This window comes from Lepidochelys kempii, chromosome 2, assembly GCF_965140285.1.
Source record: "Lepidochelys kempii isolate rLepKem1 chromosome 2, rLepKem1.hap1, whole genome shotgun sequence".
Classification (NCBI taxonomy): Eukaryota; Metazoa; Chordata; order Testudines; family Cheloniidae; genus Lepidochelys; species Lepidochelys kempii.
In genome coordinates this window covers 231813740-231840049 of record NC_136381.1, presented here as the reverse complement: position 1 = coordinate 231840049, position 26310 = coordinate 231813740, and the positions used below count along the sequence as shown (strand labels likewise).

Sequence of the window (26310 nt, the reverse complement as noted above, 5' to 3'; positions counted from 1 at the left end):
ACTTATCTTATTTTTAAACAAACAACAAGATGACAAATCAGATAAGATCTCAATACGCACGATAAAATGGAAAAACAATTCATTTTAATCCAATTTTCAAAATGAATGAAATTGACTACAATCAATGTAATATTTCATCAGATTGTTTCTAGTGTTAAAAATAAGGCCAATTCTTCATTTCAACACTGTATGGGAAATACACCAGAGGATTAATATGTTGTAACCAATTAAAAATAATACTTCCTCCACCATTTGAATAGCCAAATACTAAAGTGGTGTTTTGCTGATCCCATCATAGATCGTGCATATTATATTGTAGAGCTGGATATATCATTTGAAACAATCCTAGTATTCATTTTTCTTTTTCACCCCAAGTAGTCTAAAAATACAATGCTGATAATATCAATATTTCATTGAAACTGATCCAACTCTCCCTTTGTTTGATTCTTCAAAGAAAAACAATAGCAAGTATATCCCAACAGACTCCTTTTTACGTGAAGACTTCAACATTATTTTCTCTCTAAATTGATACAATATGAAGTCTACAATTTTTCACTTTCTGTGTACCCTGCAATAGATAAGCCACATGAAAATTGGCAGCACAATGGTTGCAGCATATTTTGTCTGCAAAGAAAAGGGACACTATCATATTTCTCAGTAATGTTGCCTACCAGCTGATATAGGAGTGATGTTGCCTGACTCTGAAGTCAATTCTGAGTTTTCTCCTCATCCAGACCTTGGTGGTTAACCATCTTGGATTGTGGGATTTAAAGAGAAGGATACATGATGGGATCCTTCAGGAGTCTAGGACATAAATCCACAGGGAGAAGGAAGCTAAGGATACAATAGACAGACTATTTCAGTCTTGCAGATGCCAAGACTGAGAATTCACATCACGCTACATTAAATGAAATGAGACAAAATTGTATTTTGTATTATTTTAAGATTTCTCTCTGAACCATTTAGCAATTATCTTTCCTAACTCACAGGGGATGGACGAGGCCCCAGAGGGCTATAGATGGGCAAACATAGTACCTATCTTTAAAAAAGGGAATAAAGAGGTCCTGGGGAATTATAACTTTGATACTTGGAAAGATAATGGAACAAATTATTAAACAATCAATTTGTAAGCGCCTGGGGAATAATAGGGTTATAAGGAATAGCCAGTATGGATTTTTCAAGAACAAATCATGTCAAACCAACCTAATTTCCTTCTTTGACAGAGTTGCTGGACTAGTGGATTGCAGGAAGTAGTAGACATGAGATATCTTGATTTTAGTAAGGCTTTTGACACAGTTCTACATGATATTCTCAAACAAACTAAGGAAATGTGGTCTAGATGAAATTACTATAGGGTGGGTGCATACTAGTTGAAAACTGTACTCAAAGAGTAGTTATCAATGGTTCACTGTGAAATTTGGAGGGCATATCTAGTGGAGTCCTATGCTATCCAATATTTTCATTAATGACTTGGATAATGTAGTGGAGAGTTTGCTTCTAAAATTTGAGGATGACACCAATCAGAGTGGTTGTAAGCATTTTGGAGGATGGGATTAGACTTCAAAATAACTTTGAAAAATTGGAGAATTGGTCTGAAATCAAGATGAAATTCAATAAAAACAAGTGCAAAGTTCTGCAATTAGGAAAGAAAAATAAAGTGCACAACTACAAAATGGGGAATAATTGACTAGGTGGTAGTACTGCTGAAAAGGAGCTGGGGGTTACAGTGGGTCACAAACTGAATATGAGTCAACAATGTGATTCAGTTGTGAAAAAGGCTAATATCATTCTGGTATGTACTAATAGGAGTGTCCTACGTAAGACACGGGAAGTAATTGTCTTGCTCTACCTTTTACTGGTGAGACCTCAATTGCAGCACTGTGTCCAATTCTGGGTGCAACGTCTTAGGAAAAATGTGGAAAAATTGGAGAGTCCAAAGAAAAGCAACAAAAATGATGAAAGTTTAGAAAACTTGACCAGTGCGGAATGATTTAAAAAATGGGGCATGTTTATTCTTTAGAAAAAAAAACTAAGGGGGGGACCTAATAACAGTCTTCAAATATGTGAAGGGCTGTTATACATAGGACAGTGATCAATGTATTTATTCTCTATTTCTACTGAAGGTAGGATAAAAAGTAATGGGCTAATCTGCAACAATGGAGATTTAGATTACATTACGGGAAAAAACCCTCTCACTGTAAAGTTACTTAAATTCTGAAATAGACTTTTGAGGGAAGAATTTCTGGACAAATGCTCCATGAAACCAATTATATAACTGAAATACATCTATGATATTTTCATCCTCTGGACAGATGATTTAAACTCCCATACAGATTACCACCACAACTTCAACAATCACCACCCATTCATTAAACTTTCTCTGGAACACTCACACACTAGCATCAACTTCCTGGACACCACAATCAGCTTCAACAATGGAATCCTACAGACAGTTATATACAAGAAACCCAAGGATCACCACACCTATTTTTATTGATCCAGTAACCGCCCACACACACCAATAAACCTTATCTACAGCCAGCCACTCCGATACCACAAAAAATGCTCTGAGGAGAAAGTCTGAGATATACACCTTAACACACTCAAAACCGCCTTCACCAAACAAGGAATCTCCACCAGAGTAGTAGATTGCATCATAGAATGGGCTGCCCAAATACCCCAAGAGAAGCTGCTTCAGTACAGACATAAAACCCCTTCCAACCACACTACCCTAGTTGTCACCTAACACCCCACAGTGGACCCTATATGGGGTATTATCAAACAACTGTGACCCATACTTGATGGGGACCCTATCTTGAAATAAATCTTTCCTGAACCCTGCCTTCTGGCCTTCAAACAACCCCCAACCTCTCCAAGCTCATCACCAGAAACAAACTCCCCACAGACCAAGACACACCAACTTAAAGCAGCAGCAGACTGTGCCCGAACAAGAGATGCAAAATCTGTAGACATATCTCCACTGCTACAAGGATCAACACTCCTCACAACACACCTTTCAAGATCCATGTGTCCTGCATGTGCCTACCACAACATGTGCTATACCTCATTCAATGCACTAAATGCCCTGATAACAACTATGTGAATGAAACCAGACAATCACTATGCTCTCAAATGAAGTCTCACAAGAAAATGATAAAAGACAAAAACACCATCTCACCGGTGGGTGAACACTTTTCACACAGCAATAACTCTATATCTGACCTATCAGTCCTCATGCTCAAAGGAAACTTGCACAACACTTTCAAAAGACGAGCCTGGGAGATTCAATTCATAATTCTGATAGATGCTAAAAGTCATGGACTGAACAGAGACACTGGATTTATGGCTTATTAAAATAATTTGTATCCCATTAACCCCTCCACCACTTTTTGTCCTTTGGCTACAGGGAAGTTAATGGGCCACTTTACCTTGAATAGTTCCTTATATTAACTACTGTATTAACTACTTATGCTAAACTATCTGTTCCACCTTGTATTTAGCTGTGACACTCTGAGTATCTTCCTTAGATCTGAGAAAGAGTTCTGTGAAGCTGCTCGAAAGTTTATCTATCTCACCCACAGAAGTTGGTCCAATAGAAGATACTACCTCACCCACCTTGTCTCAGGAAATCTGAACATATTACACTTGGGTTTTGCTATCTTATTGCAAGGCAATAATAATAAATTGTAAGTCTGTAACTGTGTCTCAGGTAGAGTTGGGCAGGAAACAGTTTTTCCTTCCAGGGAAAATTTCCAAGAATTCAAAAAAATGTTCCCATCTCAAATCAGGATGAAATGTCAAAATCTGGGAAACTTAATGAACTGACAATCTCAACAAAATTTTGGTTCAGATCTATCTGAATCTTTCAACTCCTTTAGATTTTAAAACTTTTTTTTTAACTATAATTAACTTAAATTTCAAAAGGGAAATTTTCATGTTTTCGAGGACTGGCTCAAACGTATACATAACCTTTATAAATTTGAAACAATGAACTGTAAATGACATCTGTCACAAAAAGAATCCCCCAAAGGCTCAGAAAGCAGAATCCTTGAGCAGTATGTTTGTATACATTGCCTACCCACAAGAATGGAGCAAACAGGAAAAGCAGAGGGACAATACAATATGCAAATATAGGCACCTGTGTTTGCAGAATTACCCAGTGCAGTAAATCCTCACTTAACGTTTGTAGTTATGTTCCTGAAAAATTCTACTTTAAGCGAAATGATGTTAAGCGAATCCAATTTCCGCATAAGAATTAATGTAAATGGTGGTGGGGGCGGGGATAGGTTCCAGGGAAATTTTTTTCACCAGACAAAAGACATGATATACATGTATAGTATACGTTTTAAATAATTTTAAACAAACAATTTAATACTGTAGTCACCAATGATGATTGTGAAGCTTGGTTGAGGCAGGGGCAGAGAAGGGTTGGGGCACAGGGGCTTGCTCCACTCCACCTGCCCGACACTCCTGCCGGGGAGTGGGGTCAGAGTGTGGAGCTTGCCCCGCTCCACCTGCCTGGCATTCCAGGTGGGGAGTGGGATTGGGCACGGGGGTTTACCCTGGTTGGCCCGCCCAGCATTCCAGCCAGGAAGCAGGCAAACTCCAGACCCCGCTCCATGGCAGAAGCACTGGGCGGGCAGAATGGGGCAAGCCAAACAACCTTATAATGGAACATTGCGCAACTTTAAACAAGTATGTTCTCTAATAGATCAGCAACCTAATAATGAAACAATGTTAACCGGGACAACTTTAAGTGAGGAGTTACAGTATCCTAGTGAGTTACTGACCTGAATAGCTGAAATCTTACCTGAAATCGCAGCCCTAAGCAGGTGTTGAAGAAAATGAAATGTTTCTGAATACAGAGACCATTTTTTTGTTGTTGTCTTTTTCAAGGGGTATTTTTATAGTAAGTGAAGTTTGAGGTGTTTAATAAACTGTCCATGTAATAAACTACTGTTTCACAGATAATCTGTACATTTGATGCCCAAATTTCACCATTCAATAAATAAATTAAGAGTACAACCATGGTGCAAGCTGTGTATTATACCAGGTAACATATATAGAGGAAAATACCTCCTTTGGTCTTGGGCACTATCTATACACAATACTATGTCCTTAGTGAAGTTCCAGTTAAACATTGACACTTAAAGGAATGCCACTACATTCCAGTGCTGCACAGAGGATACAAATGGCATTGATAGCAGTTCATCATGTGGTTCACCATTTGGTGTGGAAAGCCTATCCCCAAAACAGTGTTACTGAAGCCATACAATGCTCAGGGCATACCCTCCTACTTCCCTGAATTCCACTGGAATTCCACACAGCACAGCAGGTGTAGCTGCTGAGGGCATTAGTGGGATGATGATCAAGAGGTTAGGTAGGCACTAAAGGAAAGCTACTCTTATTTCAAAAGCATCTATCCCACCATGCACCCTTTTAAGTTGGGTCTATCTGGCCCAGGGCTAGGCAACCTATGGCACACGTGCCAAAGGCGGCACGTGAACTGATTTTCAGTGCCACTCACACTGCCCGGGTCCTGGTCACCGGTCTGGGGGGCTCTGCATTTTAATTTAATTTTAAATGAAGCTTAAACATTTTAAAAACCTTATTTACTTTACATACAACAATAATTTAGTTATATATTACAGACTTACAGAAAGAGACCTTCTAAAAACGTTAAAATGTATTACTGGCACGCAAAACCTTAAATTAGAGTGAATAAATGAAGACTCGGCACACCACTTCTGAAAGGTTGCCAACCCCTGATCTAGCCTATAAGAACATGAAGCAGCTGCCTGGGATTCTTTGAAAAGTGGACAACCTGATTGTTATACTGTTTCAAAATATTATCTTGTAGAAGATTCCCAATTACTTTAAAAAGTTATATATAACTAATCACAAATGAAATACCACTAAGGAAACTCATGCGCTTATATCCCGATAAATAGGATCTCAAACTTACCTTCCTCCCTGAGCAATAAGCTGTTCTGTTATAATACTTACTAAACACTTCAAAGATTGTATTAGAAAATGGTTTTCAATGCACTCAAATCAAAATTAAATATTGACTAAACCAAAACTGCTGAATCATTACAACAGGGTAGCCCACTTCTGGGCGCTGCGTGGCCACAAATGGGTGGATTCTGGCCTTGAAACCAGGGTATTCACCTGCAGGAAGATTACTCCCCTGGAGAAGGCTCCTCCAGTGATGTAGAGTCACAGTGTCTCCTACCCTACCACCCCTATCTACTCCAGCTCTGGTATCAAGGACATTGCCTGGCCTTTCCTACACCTCACCAACGTCTAGCTGCCATTTCATCCCTGCCTGCTGCTGTTAGGTGGCTAATCCAGGATCAGGGAAACATCAAAAGCCACTTTCATAGCCCTCCTGAGCTTCATAGCCCTCCTGAGCCCTCCTTAGCTTTGGATCTAGGCCTGTGGCTACAGGTTTTGGAATATTGTATTTGTTGCAAGTAAATAAAGGGTGTTGGCATACTATATTAATTACAAATTGGCAACAGAATTTTCAGCTCTATCTTCTGTAATTTTTAGAATGCAAATGCCTAAAAACCAACAGACTACAGAACAATATTTATACTGGCTTCTGTTTTAAGTCATTCCGAAATATACTGTCCCTCGAGGCAATTCTTTACCTGAAGTTCATCCGCTAACTTTAAGGTCAATATTTACTTAATGGATCAGTAACTCTTGATGAGATCTTCAGTGGCTGTCAATCTAATTTGTATCACTAATTTGTAAACAAAATTCAATAAAGCCAGAGTTACTATAATTTTATTACCTTCAAATAAATTGTATTTCACTGTAACAAAAATATTTTAAATAGTTCCAGCTACAGTAACTATGACTGTTTTTCTGCATCACACATGGGACTGTACTGTGACTGGCCTTTGCCAGGGTACATAGGAAAGCAGACTTTGCAAAGAGCCTTTACCCACTGCAGTTGCTGTATATGGGAACGCTACTCCCTGAGCACGCTCCTAAGGGGATGCATTGCTCCAAAGTTGTGGAGAGGAAGTTCAGGCACAACAGTCTCTTTCTCTCTCCTTTGCACTAGCCCACTAAGCAAGTCAGATATATTGTGGGGAGCAGATGCACCATTTGCACATTCCTTCTGCCTACCAGGCCACTTAGGAAGGCACCATGCCTGAACCCACCCAGAGGCAGTGCAGATCTGAATCTCTTCCCTGTACGACAGTGCCTAAATATCATTTATCTGTCAGTATGTTACAACAATCTATAACTCAATGTACTGGATGTATATGTCAGATCATGCAAAGACTACACATAACACATTCAAATATAAAAAGTATAAATAATGAACTGGTAATCTAACAAGACATGCTATAATTCAACATTATCTTGACATGTTTGGTCACATCCCAACCATTATCCCTGGTTGTTCAGTGAATAGTGCTCATGATGGGGTGTCCCATACAAGCTCTGACCGGGTTAAAATGAGCCAATTAGCTTTAAGGCTGTACCTGGGGGAAGAGTCAAGCTTGACTGATGAGCACTAATTGAAGATGAAGCCCAGCTGGGCAGGAGCAGTCTGGGCTTGTGTGATGCTTCGCAGACCAGGTGCCTGCTCATGCAAAGGCCCTTATGCCTCAACTGAACACTGACTAATGCTTAACTGGAAACCAGTCAGGGTCACCTGCATGTTTGTATTGTTAAAATAGATATTAGGTTTATGAAAATATGTTTAGACTTTATGAAATGCTTGTAAGTTGCTCCATGCATTAATCTCATTTATAATATTTGTATCCCATATTATAAGGCAATATTTAAGTGTTTGCTCTATAACTGAAAAAGTGTTTGCACTGAAACCGTAAAACCACCAGTCAGGAGAGAAGCATTACCAAATGTGGAAATACTAACTTACCACAGGAGGTGTTATCTCCTGCCCAACAAAAAAAAGGCCTATGGACACCAGGCAAACCCTTGTGGAACATCAGAAGATAAAAGACTTTGTCGATTGCTCCCCCCATGCCCATGAACAGGAGATATGCACAAAGACTCACCCAATAGTTTGAACTCTGGGTATAGAGAATAAAAATCCCTGGCAAGTGGAAACTGTGTTTCTATGCTGCTTGGACTTTGGGCGGGCAAGATTTCTAAGCATAAGCAAGGGCTCCAGAGCTGCTTGGCCTGGTTAGCCCAAGAAGACATATAGGGTACATCTACACAGCAAAGAAAAAGCTGCAGCTGGCTTGTGCTGGCTGATGTGGGCTACCAGGGCTCAGGTTCATGGGGTTCTTTCATTGCTGTGTAGACTTCTGGACTCAGACTGGAGCCCAGGCTCTAGGACCCTGTGGGGCCAATCGTGGAATTTTCTTCTCTGTGTAGACATACTCATAGAGCTTGCATTTACAGCAGCTTCTATTGTCTAAGACTCTAACTCATATTTGTATGTTTACCTGCTTTACCCTGGCAAATATTTCTCTTATTTTTTCCTTAGTTAATAAATCTTTAGTTAGTTTATTATAGTATTGCGTACAAGCATTGTTTTTGGTGTAGGATCTAAGGTGTAACTGACCTGGGTTAAGTAACTGGTCCTTTGGGACTGGGAATAACCTGAATATTGTTGTGATTTTTGGTGTAAGGGACCATCTATCACAAAGGCAAACTTCACTGGGTGGCAAGATAGACCGGAGTACCCAAGGAGACTGTCTGTGACTATGTTAAGGTTGCTATAGTGCTTGAGGAGTTCACACTTGATATTTGGTTGGTGAAATCTAAGTATAGAACTCACAGCCAGTTTGGGGTTTATGCCCTGTTTTTTAACAGTCTGCCCTGAGATTGGTTTTCATGCTCCTGAGCCACTCCTGACAGCCTGACAGAAGTGGGTGACAGGGAGAGAGTCTATAGTCACTCTCCAGGCACAGAGTGGCGATTAGGAGGAAACCCAATGAGGAACCAAAGCCCTGAGATCCTGTCCCCGATAGAAGGGGTTTATCCAGAGGTGTTCTGGAAGAAGAAAGCCTGTGGAACATGGCTTAGGAAGATGCCAAGGGAAAGACCAGTGAGGGTTGAGACAGTATAGACCTTGGCTACCGATGATAGGGTCCCTGGGCTGGAAGTCGGAGTAGCCAGTGGACCCAGGTTCCCCTACCAGCCACTGGGAAAGTGGCACAGGTTGGGAATTGCGGAAGACTGTCTGAGACTGCACACAGGCAGATTGTCCGGTGGACCTGGCTGCACCGGAAGGGGAAAATTATATGGTGACTTTAATGGAGGGCTGAGTCAGAAAGGAAAAGCACCCCAATTCCAATACCACCCTATACCGGAAACCTACTGACCGCTATTCCTACCTACATGCCTCCAGCTTTCACCCTGACCACACCACACGATCCATCGTCTACAGCCAAGCTCTGTGATACAACCGCATTTGCTCCAACCCCTCAGACAGAGACAAACACCTACAAGATCTCTATCAAGCATTCTTACAACTACAATACCCACCTGCGGAAGTGAAGAAACAGATTGATAGAGCCAGAAGAGTTCCCAGAAGTCACCTACTACAGGACAGGCCTAACAAAGAAAATAACAGAACGCCACTAGCCGTCACCTTCAGCCCCCAACTAAAACCCCTCCAACGCATTATTAAGGATCTACAACCTATCCTGAAGGATGACCCAACACTCTCACAAATCTTGGGAGACAGGCCAGTCCTTGCCTACAGACAGCCCCCCAACCTGAAGCAAATGCTCACCAGCAACCACATACCACATAACAGAACCACTAACCCAGGAACCTATCCTTGCAACAAAGCCCGTTGCCAACTGTGCCCACATATCTATTCAGGGGACACCATCACAGGGCCTAATAACATCAGCCACACTATCAGAGGCTCGTTCACCTGCACATCCACCAATGTGATATATGCCATCATGTGCCAGCAATGCCCCTCTGCCATGTACATTGGTCAAACTGGACAGTCTCTACGTAAAAGAATAAATGGACACAAATCAGATGTCAAGAATTATAACATTCATAAACCAGTCGGAGAACACTTCAATCTCTCTGGTCACGCGATTACAGACATGAAAGTTGTGATATTACAACAAAAAAACTTCAAATCCAGACTCCAGCGAGAAATTGTTGAATTGGAATTCATTTGCAAATTGGATACAATTAACTTAGGCTTGAATAGAGACTGGGAGTGGCTAAGTCATTATGCAAGGCAACCTATTTCCCCTTGTTTTTTCTCCCCCCCCCCCATACGTTCTTGTTAAACCCTGGATTTGTGCTGGAAATGGCCCACCTTGATTATCATACACATTGTAAGGAGAATGGTCACTTTAGATAAGCTATTACCAGCAGGAGAGTGGGTTTGTGTGTGGGGGAAGTGGGGGAGTGAGAAAACCTGGATTTGTGCTGGAAATGGCCCAACTTGATTATCATACACATTGTAAGGAGAGTGATCACTTTAGATAAGCTATTACTAGCAGGAGAGTGGGGTGGGGGGAGGTATTTTTTCATGCTTTGTGTGTATAAAAAGATCTTCTACACTTTCCACAGCATGCATCCGATGAAGTGAGCTGTAGCTCATGAAAGCTTATGCTCAAATAAATTGGTTAGTCTCTAAGGTGCCGCCAGTACTCCTTTTCTTTTTGCGAATAGAGACTAACATGGCTGTTACTCTGAAACCCATTTAAACCAATTGCAGTACACACGGTAGTAAATGTTTGGAGGATCAGGCTCTTAAACTGCAAACCTCTTGGTCCTTATATTTGTTTCTGTATAGTGTTGGGCACCACCAAAGCACAACAAGTAAAAATAAAAAAAAAATAAAAAAATTAGAGAGGAGACCTGGCCTTCATTCTTGTCTATAAAGCATAGGCAATATATCGTCATAATCTTCAATCAATATTCCACCACTTTATGATCTATTAGTATGTAATTGTTAATCAAAACAGAATTATTATTATGTATTTAGTTATATATCTTCCCTAGTCATTTTTTAAACTAATAAATTACTAAATGTATTTTACCACCCAACTTTTGAGAAAATTATTGTGATTTTGAAGATAGATTTATATTCTGTAGTATCTTCCATTTTTATTTTTTGGCTTGAGGGTTAGTTTTGGTTTTTCTTGCTTTTTGGGTTTTGTTTTTCATACCTTAATAGACAAATGACATATATGGTAGCAGAATTATACCTGAATAATGCAAATTTTGAGTAGCAGTAGCTAGTAATCTATTTCAATATTGAATTGGCATGTTTGAAAGAAGCTTCATAATCATAATAGACATTAGAGAAGGCCTGGGGTGATTATTGTGAAATAATCATAGAGGGTTAGAAACATTAAATGACTCCCTATGTCTTGTGATATTATAGGGTTGTAATTATCTCCGTTTACAAAACTTGCATATGAATTAAATGTGAAATAGATCAGGGCAAAATTGCCTTTACATTATAAATAACCTCATAAATTTTAAAATATGACAGAATGTCCCTAGATATCATTTTAAAGATACTGTAGGCATCTGATTTATATCCATTCTGTAACTTCCATGACTAAAAGGAAGGGGCCTGGACTAACAAAGAATATTGTTATATATCACTTTATTAATTTAAACATAACATCGTCACTTATTTTTGCCAAATGTGGAGCAGTTTGAAGGAACAGAGGAAAACAATGACATTTATCTAACAAATAACCACAATAAAAACCTGTCCTCTCTTCTGAGGTGAAACTGTGTCAGGCATTGATTTCCCACTGATGATAAAGCAAACACTGTGCATCATCAATATAAGTGAGCTATCCTGGACAGTTCAATATTTTACTATGATTTCAAACACCACTTATATGGAAAACATGAAAGTGGACTGCTAAAGGAGATTAAAAAGATAAACACACTTAACAGTTATGTTTACCCATATTGGGATGAATGTCTTAGACCAGAAAAGGAATAAAGGAATAAAGTTCTGTCAGTTCTGAGAACTGAACTTTAGTTTCCATCCTGCACAATATTGCACAATGGGAATCCATAAGTGAGCTATGTATGATCAAATAGTTTGCTAAAATAACAATTTGAGAGGGAGTTTGTAAGGGGGAGCCCTAATATAATCACTATGGTTGGGAAGGGCCAACATTGCTCCTGCCTCCTTCACCTATAATCCAGACAGAGAACTTAACCATGGATGCTTCTACCCAGATCCTGGTATGGATTTGCAGAGACTGTGACCTGCATTTCCCACTCTCACAAAGCCAGGCTGGGGGGACCACCCAGTCTGAAAGGTGCCTGCTGGTGGAATCTCTCAGGAAGCAGGTGAGAGAATGACAGAAGAAGCTAGCTGGGCTGAGGAGCATCAGTGCCCACAAAGAATTCATTGAGAGTATTCAGATGGAGACGTCTAAGTTATCCAAGTTATCCAGCTAGAGAAGTCTGTTGTCAGGCCACCAGGAGAGAAGGATGTGGTTCCATCACCGGGCGGACACTGGCTGCTGATTATTTCTGGGAGCAGGCAGTGTTCCACCCCTACTCCCAACTTACACACCAAAGTGATGAAGAACTGTTATGCTGCCCTGGCAATGAGCGACGAGGAATCACCCCCAGAGGTGGAGGAGGAGAAGCCATGTACCCCAAAGCTGAGAGGAGCGCAGCCACCACTACCAGGAGGAAATGTAGGGTAGTGGTGGTTGGTGACTCTCTTCTGAGAGGGACAAAAAGGCACCCATCTGTTGGCCTGACATGGCATCCCAGTATTGCTGCCTGCCAGGGGCCCATATCCGAGACATTACAGAGGGACTGCCCAGAATCATTCAGCCTTCTGACTACTGCCCCATGCTACCATTGTTACAAAAAATGCAAACATCATTCTGGGATGTATTAGCAGGAGTGTTGAAAGCAAGACACAAGAAGTAATTCTTCCACTCTACTCTGTGCTGATTAGACCTCAGCTGGAATATTGTGTCCAGTTCTGGGTACCACAATTCAGGAAAAATGTGGCCAAAACTAGAGAAAGTCCACAAAAGAGCAACAAAAACAATAAAAGGTCAAGAAAACAACATATGAGGGAAGACTGAAAAAACTGAATTTGTTTAGTCTGGAGAACAGAAGGCTGAGAGGAGACATGATAACAGTTTTCAAACACATAAAAGGTTGTTACAAGGAGGAGGGAGAACATTTGTTCTCCTTAACTTCTGAGAATAGGACAAGAAGCAATAGGCTTAAATTGCAGCAAGTGCGGTTTAGGTTGAACCTTAGGAAAAACTCCTTAACTGTCAGGGTGGTTAAGCACTGGAATAAATTTCCTAGGGAAGTTGTGGCATCTCCATCATTGGACAAACACCTTTTAGGGATGGTCTAGATAATATTAGTCTTGTCTTGATTGCAGGGGGCTTGACTAGATGACCTCTTGAGGTCCCTTCCAGTCCTATGATTCTATGATTCATGGTTCCTGGATCCTTTCAGTAAATCAGCAGATTATTACATGTTTTTAAAAACATCCAGTCTATTGGCTTGATTGTGATATCACTTATATCTACTCTTTTTTTGGCTTGCTTAACATAATTAAAAATAATATTAACATATGTCCCTTTATTGTTTATAATTCACAAGTTGTGTTTCCTTCCTAGAATGTAGTGAACATCTAAGTACACAAGTGACAAGCATTTATGAGAAAAAAGAAAAAAAGAGGGGGAGAGGGAAGGGAATTTTTCTTCTTATATTTTCCTTACTTATATATACAGCTGGTCAAAAAATTTCAAACAAAAAGTTTTTTCATCAAAATCAATATTTTCTGTCCAAAATGTTGATTTCTATGCATTTTTTCAATTTTCCAAATGCATATTTCAAAGCCAAGCTAAATATTTCCTTTCGAAGTATTGATTTGATCTGAAACATTCCATTGATGTGCACATGGAAACAATGAGACACAGATATCCTAATGTGGTTAAATGCAGAGGCTGCAACTTTACTTAAAAACTACAGTACTACCCAACTGGAGTGACAGCCCAAAACTACTCAGCGGGGTTGTTCCAGTGCTGATCTCAAGAAGCACCAATGGCCCTCATGTACTACAAACCTGAGATTAAATGTGAAGGCCATGCCCCCTCTATATTCTTAGGTCTGGCTCAGGGCCCCAACTGGAAGCCAGAGTCTTGACTCATCCATTCCTCCACACCAGAGATAGGAGAAATAAGAGAAAGTGAGCCACAAGCTGCATTACACATACAGGCAAACCCAATGTGCAAGTCATGCCCAGGACCAATACCCAAGCAGATTATTTCTCATTATAATTAAAATGAGATTAATTTCTCATTTAAAAAATTAATTAAATTAATTTTAATAATAATTAAAATGAGATTATTTCTCATTTTCAAAATCACCAAATTTGGAAGGGTAGGCAAACCGGCAGCAAAATTCAGTCAAGAACAATAGTGGACATAGGAATGAGCCACAGCTCTTGATCTAACTGACCTAGTAGACCTCTCCTTCCCAAAGCAATTAAATCCCCAAATGAATACTCAAGGTAGGCGAAAAGCTCACTCTACAATACATGGCCAATGCAACAATTGACAAAAACTGAACAACTCAGTAACAATTTCCGATTTTGAGCAATATCCAAGGCATTCAATATCATGCTGATGTTTTCTCTGCCCATTACTCCCCTTTTTACACCAAACTTGGCCCTATAGCTTTCCATTTTACCCCCTTTGACCTGAGGGCTAGTCAAAATTCAGGGCTCCAAACTGGGAAGTTCCAGTTTGAAGTTAAAATTGATGGTGACTGGTATCTTCTTGATGCAATTTTCTTCATTTCAAGGAATGTACAAAGTCCTGTCTCTCTGAACAGAGAATGAATCTAGAACAAAAGGAGCAGTTTCTTAGCTCACAGCCCTCAAGCCTCTTTACCCAGTACCAGACCCAAAAACTCTCTCTAACTTTTTCCTGGATCACACTGTGCTTACAGGCTCCTGTGTGGCTTTCTTGCCCCCTCTCCCTCTCTCTGTTTTTGTCTGTTCTCTGTTTCTGTCTATTCTCTCTGACACCCCCATCCACCTGGACACAATACCCAGTCAACCCATCTGCCCACCTGGTGCTAGTTTCTGGACAGACTTTATTAGGGCTCGTTTTGGATGTGACTCCTTAACAGTCTCTTACAACTATCTTAAATGGATTAATTTCCATATAAGCTTGAGTGAGGTTTTAATTCCCATAACAAAAGATTACACTCAGCTCATAACACTCTGCAGAGGAAGGAAGGGTAGGAGAGCCCTATGGTGCTGTCACACTAAGTGTCCTCACTAACTCAAAACATCTTCCTAACCCTAATCAAGGACCCATGTATGACTATTGATTTTGGAGTTTTTTAGGCAAACTACTAAGCATCCAACATACTTCCTTTCTATGCAAAACAAGTATGCATGCGGAACTTGCACAAAGAGGAACTAAAATATATTCAAACTCCAATTTAAATGCAGTGCACATTTCAATTCAAAGTCAAGTGCTTCCATGTTTAGGGCCTGGTTCACTTCTCACAGACACAGGTATAAATTATGAGTAACTCCATTTCAAACAATAAATTTATCCCCAGCATGAAACTGGTACAAGTGAGAGTAAAATCAAGCTGCCAATGTGAAAAGTGCCGTTCACATTCCTTCCAAGTAGGTTGCACACTGTATGCCTAGTCACAATAAAAACAAATCCAGATGTCACACAACAAACAGTACAGTTTGTACTACTGGCATTAATGTTTAGCTATCAATATATTATATAGTAGGCTAAATTAATACAGAAAATGAGGTATAAGAATTAGTTTTAGTTCTGGGTTTTAAGAACTAGGTACATGTTTGGATACAAACAAATTCTACTGTAATTACTCTCTGCCCTAGAGTAACTTGTTCTCATTCACACTAAGGACTGGTCTACACTACAGATTTAGATCAATGTAACTCTGTAAGCGTCTACACTAAAATGTAGCTCCCTTCAGTGCTCTCTGTAGGTTCCATCACTCTCCACCTCTGCGAGAGGTGTAGCACTTAGGTCAATTTAGTTAGCTTGACACAGTGTTAGTGTAGATACTGCACTGGTTACATCAACTGTTGCTGCCTATCAAAAGCCATCCCACAATGCTTCACACTGACAGTTAAATCAGTGCAAGTGCTCCTGGTCAGGACATGCACCAACGACAAATGGGGCATAGTGTGGATGTGCAAAAGCAATTTAATTACTGCAGTGGCTGTATATGGACATAACTTAGGGAGACCTATTTTTGTAGTGTAGACTGTAGTGCAAAGGGGCCTTAAATGGATATAAACCTTTACGCCCACCGTAAGGTTTCTCTAAATAGCCAAACTGATGTAACAGGGCCTTAGTGTCAACGAGAATGTGGCCGTTTGTCCCTTAACATAGTCCTTATGGAAACAAAACATGGCACCATCTACCTCTAATATTGCCTTAGGTCAGTTAAATAAAGGAATTAATTTTTGCTAATATTTTCTTTTCAATTAATTTTCTGATGAATTGGCATCACATGGTCAAATGAATAAACATCTCAAATATGTTTGCAAGTATACCAACCCCAGTATGATCCACAAGACAAAGTAAAACTTAAATGTTCTATAACACAAAGCGTTTTTTTAAAAAGAGGGCACTGGATTTCCAGCTGTGCTTTATAATAAATTTGTATTCTATTAAATGATACCTACTTTTCAACCCATGAGCATTAGGCTCTTCACCCAAATATTTTGATGGCATATTCAGTCTAATGTCACGTAGTAAAAGGTTTTTCACAAAAAATAAAAGGACAAGCTGTTCCATATTCCCAGTTGGCTTTGCAATCGACATAAGCATAGTTTCATGGTATTAAATGCTGAAAGAATCAAGTAACAGCTGTTTCAAAATGCCATGTGTTCATCTTCAAAGATGATAACCAGGCATTCTGGTATGGGGAAATATGGCTGCAGCAGAACAAAATGTTTGGGAACATATTTAATCAAATGACAAATGTGTTTCAAAGTAAATTTGATCAGAGAGTGTTTCTTACTTTTGGCTTTATTTTAGATTAGTGTAATCTCTCATTCTCTCAGCATTTTATGGTGCTCTAGTAAGTAGATGACAGACTAAAAGAATCATACCTGAAAAGGCTTAGCACTTGTAATACTGAGTGTTTGTCTTATCCATCTGTTGCCTTGATTTCCAAACTTCTGCCACAGCAGATGACCCCTTGAGTTGCTCAAAATTCTCCAGAAGACTGACAGCCTATAAATGTGTTTTCCAAACATATGATAATGAAAGCGGAAAATGCAGCTTTTATTGCCATGAGTGAAAGTGCTGTTAAGGATCGGACTCAGCAAAACTGCTCTATTTTGGAACACTTGCGGTTCTGAGGATTCTATATAGAGATAATGCCCCTTGACTGTGCCCAAAGTATGATCCTTTATTGGTCCTGTGTCAAATGTGGAAGTTGGGCCCTGGTTTCTGGTCCAGTCAAAGTCATCATCCATGTCCTGGTTCCAGTTGCACAGACCATTTTCAAAGTTACACTGTAGCTCAGATTCTGAAATATGTAAATACAGACCTTGTCAAATGAAAGCAATATGCTACATCAAACAAAGTGATCTACTAGAATTTGCTTTTTCTCCTCACAGAGTTAATCTCAATGTAATTAATTATATTTAAACCAGTCTGAACAAGAACCAAGGACTAGATGCTTTCCTCACATATATGTGGCAATACACACATACTCAGTGGAAGTTATGCTAAAGTATCATGATAAATTCTGTCCCTAAATTGAAACTTGATTGGACAAACCACTAGAAAAATATACTGTAGGAAAGTGGTTCTCAACCTTTCCCGACTACTGTACCCCTTTTCAGAGTCCTGCCACCTTTAGAGTAAGCCCAAGCCCCGCTGCCTGGGGCTGAAGCATGTAATTTAGCTTCACGGGGCCCTTGTGGCATGGGGATCCAGGCAGTTGCCTTCCTTGCCATCCCTTAACACCAGTCCTGCACTTGCAACTCCCTAAACCCGTCCCATGGCCCCCCTAGGGTTCACGACCCCCCAGGTTGAGAAGCACTGATCTAGATGAGTTGACATACCCCATGGAAGACCTCTGTGTACCCACGGAGTACACGTACCCCAGGTTGAGACCCACTTAGGATACAAACTTGGATAGGAAGGGAGAATGGAATGTGTGTCCTCATAGTTGCATTCTTTATTGCAGGAAAAAGATTTAAAATTAGGTTTTAAACTCTTACTATCTTTCAGTACTCAAACTAATTAGATATAGGCCAAGGAGCCAATTTTGGATCCAGATTCAGATTAGTTTTAAGCTAGAATTCAGGGTTAGGGGCCAAACTGAATGAAGGTTCAAGTTTGGTTGCAATGGTGCAAAATGTAATGTGCTTTTTTTCTTTTTGCAAGATTTCAACCCCAAATGACAAATCTCCTGGTTGCATACATTCACGGCTCTGTTTACCATTGTAAATGTTATATTATAGTATTATATTTGTTCAACTTGTTACCCTGGGAATTGGGGGAAGAAAAAATAGATAGAAAAGCAAAAGCAGTGAAAGTGTGTGGGAATGTGAGAAAAAGGAGGATACCTTCGTACAGAATCTACTGTGTGAATACAGAATCATAATCATCAATACACCATAGAGTGAATACTCATGTTGAGAACAGCTCACACCACCTTGTGCAACAGTAAAACTTTATTAAAGGAAAAATGAAGCAATTAATACCAATAACCCAGAAAGATTAAGGCCACATATTAAAGGCTTCTCATCCTAGCCTCCATTTGGGTGCACACCAGTTTACAACGTGGCCTCCAATTGTGTGCCCACCTCTTAGCTCCTCCATCCTATAGTGGCACTGTGGCTTCCTATCTCACCATCAACATGAAGCCTCTTCCTCTTGACTTGTGTACCAGATTAGACTTTCCCCAGAATCAGTCTTGGTGTCTAACTGCTTTTCATAGCCTTCTGTGTTTTATATAACAAGACAGCCCATGTAAATTAATGTTAGTATCAGGATTTAGGCAAAATTAAATCTGTTTAGTGATTTTAGTTTTTTTATATAAGGTTATATATTAGCAAAAACACTATTGATGAGTCACAATTTTTTTCCATTAGATTAAGGAATAATCTGTTTATTTTCAAATTAAGTTTTCCATTAACGCTGCACCTTTTCACCTCTGTATAGGATTAAATGCAGCCTGACAAAATAAGTTACTTGATTTAGGAAAGCAGGAAGTATTGCATTTCAGGAATGAAAAAGATAACAGAGTGAGCACATGCCAAAGAAAGCATAAGTCTCATTTGATGCCTCTTCAATTGCAAATTATCTGGCTCAGCTGTGACTTGAACTGGAGGCCTATGGATCACAAAGTGATTGTGGTAGGAAATGAGATAAAGCAGACTCTCCACAAGACATCACTTGCAGTAAGAGTGGCACTTTCCAAAAATTCAACCACTGGCAGGGTGAAACCATCACAAATCTCCCTCTATCCGAAAAACCAGAAGACCCCCCGGGAATCTGCCCAACAGACCCAAGGATGGGAGAACCAAAGAACAAGATAACATCTGGCAGCACAGAGCCATCAGGAATGTGCCATCTGTTGATTGATTCAGCAACAGCATGATGAAGCAATTCCCATAGCCTGGCATAGGAATAAATTCCTATAAAAATGGTCTCTAGAAATTGAGAACTTTGGGGTCTGATTCTGCAAACCAACTTCCAGAAGCATAAGATGAGCATCTGACAAGGCCCTGCTCCCTCTTCATGTCCAGGCCACCTCCCCCGTGGCTTGGCACGAGCAACTCTAAGGCTGGTAACTTTGATAACAACCTTGCAGAACCTCTGTGTGTGTGTATGAATGAATGTGTGAATAAATATGAAATTGAATGGAATGTTATAGCTATAACTAATGGCTTCCTATGATTCTTTCTGTATTCACAATAAATGTGGCTTTTTGCCTTATCCCCTTTAATAAGATCCTGCTGGTTTTTATTTTATTGGTATAACAATGCATGAGGCAAAATGCTTCCAGCCTAGACATCATGAGAACACTCCAGACAGCTTGTAAGTAATGGCTGCTATGACTCAGCAAGGTTTGCAAGGGCATGTGACCAGACCACATGACACTGATCTCCATTTTGGGTGCCTGTATTTTTCCACAAACTGGTCTGGGAACCAAGTTTGAAACATATGGTTCCCGCCATATGGAAAAGGTATAGACGGCAGGGAGTGACATCATCTGTTCTTCTTCACTCCCCCACAACTCAACAGCTGAGGGAAGCTCCGAAAGAAAAGGACTAGGAACAAGGGTGGGGAGCCCAAGCTGCAAAGCAAGTGCAGCTTGTGCCTTGAGAATCTGAAAGCCTGTTTGTATCATCAATCAGGGTGAGAATTTGCGCATTCATATCCAATCTTTCTAGTATCCTAGGCTTAGTTTGCAGTTTTGTTTATTTATTAGGTAATTTGATTTGATCTGTTTGCTAGCACTTATAATCACTTAAAATCTATCTTTTGCAGTTAATAAACTCGTTTTATGTTTTAATGTTTTAGTGTGCCTTTAAGTGAAGTGCCTGGGGAAAAATCGTAGTTTGGTTAAACAAGTTTGTTCCATATTCCTCTTCACATTAAAGGAGAGGCGAACTGAGTAATAAATTCGTACTGGTCAGGGTTTTGACCAGGGCAGGACAATACAGCTCTGGGGTCCTAGCTTGGGAAGCTGGGGGTTATCTTGGTTATAGCCTCACTATTGTTGGTTCATGTAGTGGCTGGCCAAAGCCTGCATGTAACTGGTGGGGGTGTAAGACCGGGAGCGGTCTATTGCCCGTCACAGCAGCACAGTGTTGAGAGGAAGCCCAGGCTGCTGAGTCTGAGGGCTCAGTGGAACCCCAGTTCCAAGTGGCACCATGTGAGTGGGGGGAAATCGTCTCACTATTACCTCCATAATATACAGAATTGGAGGACATTATTCCCCACAGTATGTCAACATCTCATATAAATATAGATCTTCACCATGCTTCATCTATTTAAGGAAAGTTAACATATTAAACAACAACAACAAAAAACCCTAGCACACATCATATTACCACTCTGAGAATTCTATTCTGAACAAGGAGTGCTTTTCTATATTTGATAGAAAATACAGAAATATGGCCACATTTCTAATAAAGAAGATTGGTCTGTGCATATTTGTTTTCATTTTCTACAAAGAGCTAACTTCTAGAGCTCATCAGGTGCATATGGCACCAGTCAATCATTTGAAGATTGTATTTCAACAATAGATCTATTCATCCCTAGTGTAAGCAGTGCACTTCCAGGGCTGAAATTGGTCATTATAACAACTTTGTTATTGGACAAGGAACAGAGCTGAAAGTACTTACTGCAATTGTCCTCATCAGATCCATCCCCACAATTATCCACGAGATCACACACGAATAAACTGTCGATGCAAGCCTTTGTGTCTCTGCACCAGAAATGATCAGGACCTTCACAGCTTACTGCTGGAGGTGGAAGAGCACAGTTCTCGAAAGTTATATCATCAATTGCTGAGACACCATCATAAAATCCAAGGCTGACTTTATACAGTGATAATTGGAAGGGCCATGGGAGGCGGCCGAGCTGAACGAAAGCCTTTAACCACTGCTTTCCTTGATTATAGTATACCCTCCAGAGGACAGTAGCATTTTTCAGTCCATGAACATGTAATTGCATCTCTGCTGCTCCAACTGACTGTCCATAATTGTAATACCTGAAAAGGCAGCGGAAAAAGTCAAAGGTGCAAATGATGAGGATGAATCATGTTAAATGTACTGGGCCAGTATCAGCTCTGTTATAATTCTATGGAATTTAATGGAATCACCCCTGGAATGAAGTCAGTCCACAGAGCCCACATCCAGTTCAGCAGCAATTCACACCATTCTGTATGTGATCTCATTGTCATACCATAGCTACATTAGCTTATCTGCTTTGGCAGACTTGGCTGATAGATGAATCATGGACACTTCTGAAGAAGTTAAGACTATGATGGAGGAACGATTCTTAATTAACTTAGAATCCACAATTGTACAGAGAAATTCTCCTTCATAGTAACCAATGAACACAACACACTCACAGGCAAAATATTAATTGTATGAATGTAATTCAACAGATAAATTTAAAGTTTCTCTGAAGGAAAGCAAAAATCTAATGAATGCAAGAACATGTCTTTCTTTCACCATAATTATTAATGACACTTTGCACTCCACCTAACATTCTCAAAGCACTTAACAAACATTAATGCTTACAACATCCCCATGAGTTTAGTATTACTATATCCCTCTTACATCTAGAGAAGCAGAAATTATGTGACTGGTACAACAGTGACACAGCAAGTCAATGCCAGAACTGGGAATAAGACCAGAACTTTTGACCTCCAGTCCCATATTCTAACCACTAAACAGACTTGCCTCCCATTGATTACAGTACCACTCTTTCATAAGAAGAGAGATGAGGTCATGTCCAATTAACTCTTTCTTCAGAAAACCAATTCTGAATTTTATCACTGAACAAAATTTCAGCAACGACAAACTTGTTCATTTAAAAATAAGCACCATCCTGAACTTTAACACACAAATCTTGGTTAACTTTCCCCACCATCCTGCATTTAACATTTTTTTTGTTCACTAAATCATTTGATAAAGCCTGTCGTTCTGAGATTTACAGCTTGATTTAGAATCTCCCAGAGGCCTTGATGAGCCACTAGCCTTTTGTGTGGTTAGTTATTCCAAACTGAATCTCGTTAACATTTTGAGATTGACCCATCCTTAGTAGAACTGTATTATTGGAATCACCATGGAATTTCTGTGTATTACTCTGGGAAAAAAACATTTTAAAGGATTATGTCTAAAAGATCAAAAACTAAAACAGTCCTGTGTCTCAGGTCTGTTTTTCCAAATGCTTCCGCTTATTGTTGCCTAGTGGTTACAACAAAGCCTGTGCAACTAAAGAGTAAAAGGAGGCAATAAATATTGCCGAGGGAGATGTACACCACTAGAAATTCTAACCTCAATTTCAATCCAACAGAAGCAATGTCAGATGTTCCATAAATTTAAAATAAAACTTAAATTCATACCAGAAGGACACTGTGCAGCCTGATCCAGCTTGGCTGAACGTGGGGCTTCGTATTTGAGCAACCTGTGAAATGCTGCTGCTGTTCCTCAGAACAAACATAAAATGACCTGTTTGGGGGAAAAAAATAGAAAAGAACTGTTCATACACAGAGCCAGTATAACACACAGAAGATTTCAACAGGGGTTACTGCCCCTGATTTAATGGCAGGCAGTTTGGTGTATGTGTATCTGCATCAAGGACCTGTTTATGTCTTACCTTCAGATTTGTTATAGGTATGATCCTCTGGTGGGGCTTGTTTCTGAAAAGCAGATGGAAGTGCACTTCTGGAGCTTCTTATCCAGTCAAATCCATCTGCACTAACAGTCTCAAACCAGCCACAGCTGTCTGTTTCAAAGTCACATTTAGCAGCTGAAATATTGAAAGAGATGTTTCACTTTGTATTTCTGAACATAACCACCATCAGCTAATCAGACTGTGGAAAAACTTTCCAGAATGTAAGTAAAAGAACAAGGCTCTAAAACAAAACATTTCTACAATGTGCCAGACAGGTATCTGGGAAAAAGACAGGTGGGTAACAGGGTATGAGATTAGGTGATTTTTTATTATTTAATTTTAATTACAGTATCACAGAGTCATCAGCAAGGATCAGGCCTTCACTGGGCCAGGCACTGTGCACATGCGCAAACACATTGTATGATTTGTAGTCTAAATAAAACAAGAGAGGCAAAAAGTGGAAGAAATATAGTATTATTATCCTCTTTTTACAGATTGGGAACTGAGGCATGAAGAGATTCAAGATCTCACAGAAAGTTTGTCAGAAACAGGAATTGAACCTAGATCTTCCAAATCCCACTCAATGCTTCAATTACTAGTAAGATCTACCTTATTATTATCAACTATCATAAGTAAGGCTGTGCTTCAGTCATGGAGGTCACAGATTCTGAGTCTTTCCGTGATCTCCGTAACTTCTGCAGCGGCCGATGCTGGCTCAGGGGCTGCCCAAGCCAGGAAGCCCTTGGGCCAACAGCAGCAGTTTGGGTGTGTGGGAGGGGTCTTAGGGCTGGGGTAGGGTGTTGGGGTTCAGGGCAGTGCTTACCTGGCGGGGGTGGGGGTGCTACCTGGCTCCCTCCGGCATATCCCTGCAGCCAGCTCCCTACCCAGCTCAGACCAGCATGTCTTTGCCTCTCCTAGGCGGAGGGGCCTGGAGGCTCCATGCACTGCCCGTGCCCGCAGGCACTGTACTCACATCTCCCACTGGCTGCTGTTCCCATCCAATGGGAGCTGCGGAGTTGGTGCTTGTGGCAGGAGCAGCACACAGAGCCCCCCGGCCGCCCCTCCCCCTAGGAGCTGAAGGGACATGCCGGTCAGAGCAGGTAGGGAGCCTGCCGCCTGCCCCCCTCCAGCACCAGCGGGGGGCCCAGGCCACATGCTCTGACCGCACCCCGGCACCAGTGCCAGCGGGGGTCCTGGGCCAAGCCACCGCTCGCTCCCTCGCCGCACCAGTGAGGGTCCCAGGCCACCCTCCCCAGCTCCCGCAGCATCCCCGGCCTGGTCCCCCAGAGCACCTGTGGCCCCTGGCCCAAGTTTTAGTTAGGGGTATATAGTAAAAATCATGGACAGGTCACGAGCCGTGAATTTTTGTTTACTGCCCGTGGCCTGTCCATGACTTTTACTAAAAATACCCATGACTAAAATGTAGCCTTAATCATTAAAAGATAGTATCAAACAGGTGAAAGTAGGACCTCTGTGAAAAAGACCTAATACGACAGCCTAGTTAAGTGTGAAAATACTTTCACTGCATCCCCAAAATGATAAGACAGAGGCATTAATTTAAAGGAAAAGTAAACATTTAAGAAAATGTGTGTAATGCTAAATGAAGTATATCTAGATATTCAAGCAAGTGGAAAGATGACAGATGAGAAATGAGAAGCGTTGCAGCAAATTACTGAAATCTTGACAAATATGTGACACAAAAAAATGAAAAAATAACAGACTCCACTCTCCTAAATATAATTGCTCAAATTTAATGGTATTTTATTCCTGCAATATATACATTCTTTTTATAAAAGAAAATTGTTTGAGGAGTTATTTTATACAGAGATTTATTATTTATTCATATGAAATGGATTTAATAAAACTGTGGACAGCCATGGTAACCTAAGCATCACTCACATTGTCCTCAAAGAATACCTGAAACTTCAGCAAGTAGCACACTTATGCCATAGCCTTTCTGGCCATAAAGCTCAAATGCATCTGATCACAACACAGAAGTTAACATACGTTTTAGACTCAAATTTATCTGAGTCCCTTGGAAAAAGTGTTGTTAATTTATGGCAATAAACAATAATTTATGGGCATTAAAATGCTGAATCCTGAAAACTGAGGGTATAGAAAACTTCAGATATCCTAAATAAATTAACCTAATATTATTTCTATCTTTTTCTGCACTGTTTTATGTTGTCCATCATTTTCAAGCTTTATCATATGTTTTAAGTACCATTTTTATTTTTATTAATAAACAATTATTGACTGTATATGGTATTTCCATAAGAGATTGATTAGAATCTTTGACACATATTTTAGAGGCTTACGTAACATTTGGCCATCGGGGGTGAAGAGCTAATTTCGGGGGATATGAAGTGGAGAGTATTAGATAAAATATTCCATTATGAATACCACTGAGAAATAAAAACCCTAGAAATATAAAACAACAAGGAAGTTCAGGGTGTGATCAGGGAAAATATAGGTTGATATGGGGTATATAAATCAACAGTGCTGTTGATGCCAAAAGCAGTTATAGTGTAGATAACGAAGAAGAGAATGATTAAGAAAATCTTGATGAAAAATGACAAGATGATGAATAATATTTTGCAAATCTATAAGGAGCCAGGGTTTGGTGGAGTTGACTGTAGGTGCATTGAAGGAACATAATTAGAGAGGAAGCAACAGATAGGCAAGGAAAACTATTTCTCCTTTAGTTTTTCCTCAGCAGGGCCTGCAGGAAAAATATGAAAACATGTTCTGTATTGCAAGGGAGCCAGCAGCAAAGAAAAAGACAAACTTCTGACACCGGTGGTTACACCAAAAGAGGTAAATAAAGAAGCTAAAACAGCTAAGTCTCCAAGCCCAGATGACTTGCATCCAAGAGTGAAGAGATGGAACATAAAAGAAAGGAAGCAGTAGACCATGCATTTAATTTAGGAATGCA

General features: G+C 40.2%; 1 protein-coding gene across 1 annotated transcript in view; it reads right to left on the bottom strand.

Moving 5' to 3' along the window:
• The window catches only part of MALRD1 (MAM and LDL receptor class A domain containing 1), a 465892-nt gene that overhangs the window by 334681 nt on the left and 104901 nt on the right, over positions 1-26310 (bottom strand). The window contains exons 15-18 of the mRNA XM_078851340.1: positions 23358-23510; positions 23104-23209; positions 21374-21741; positions 17114-17535 (exon numbers count right to left, since the gene is read on the bottom strand). Coding sequence (XP_078707466.1) covers positions 17114-17535; positions 21374-21741; positions 23104-23209; positions 23358-23510 — 1049 coding nt within the window. The remainder of the gene's footprint in view (positions 1-17113; positions 17536-21373; positions 21742-23103; positions 23210-23357; positions 23511-26310) is intronic.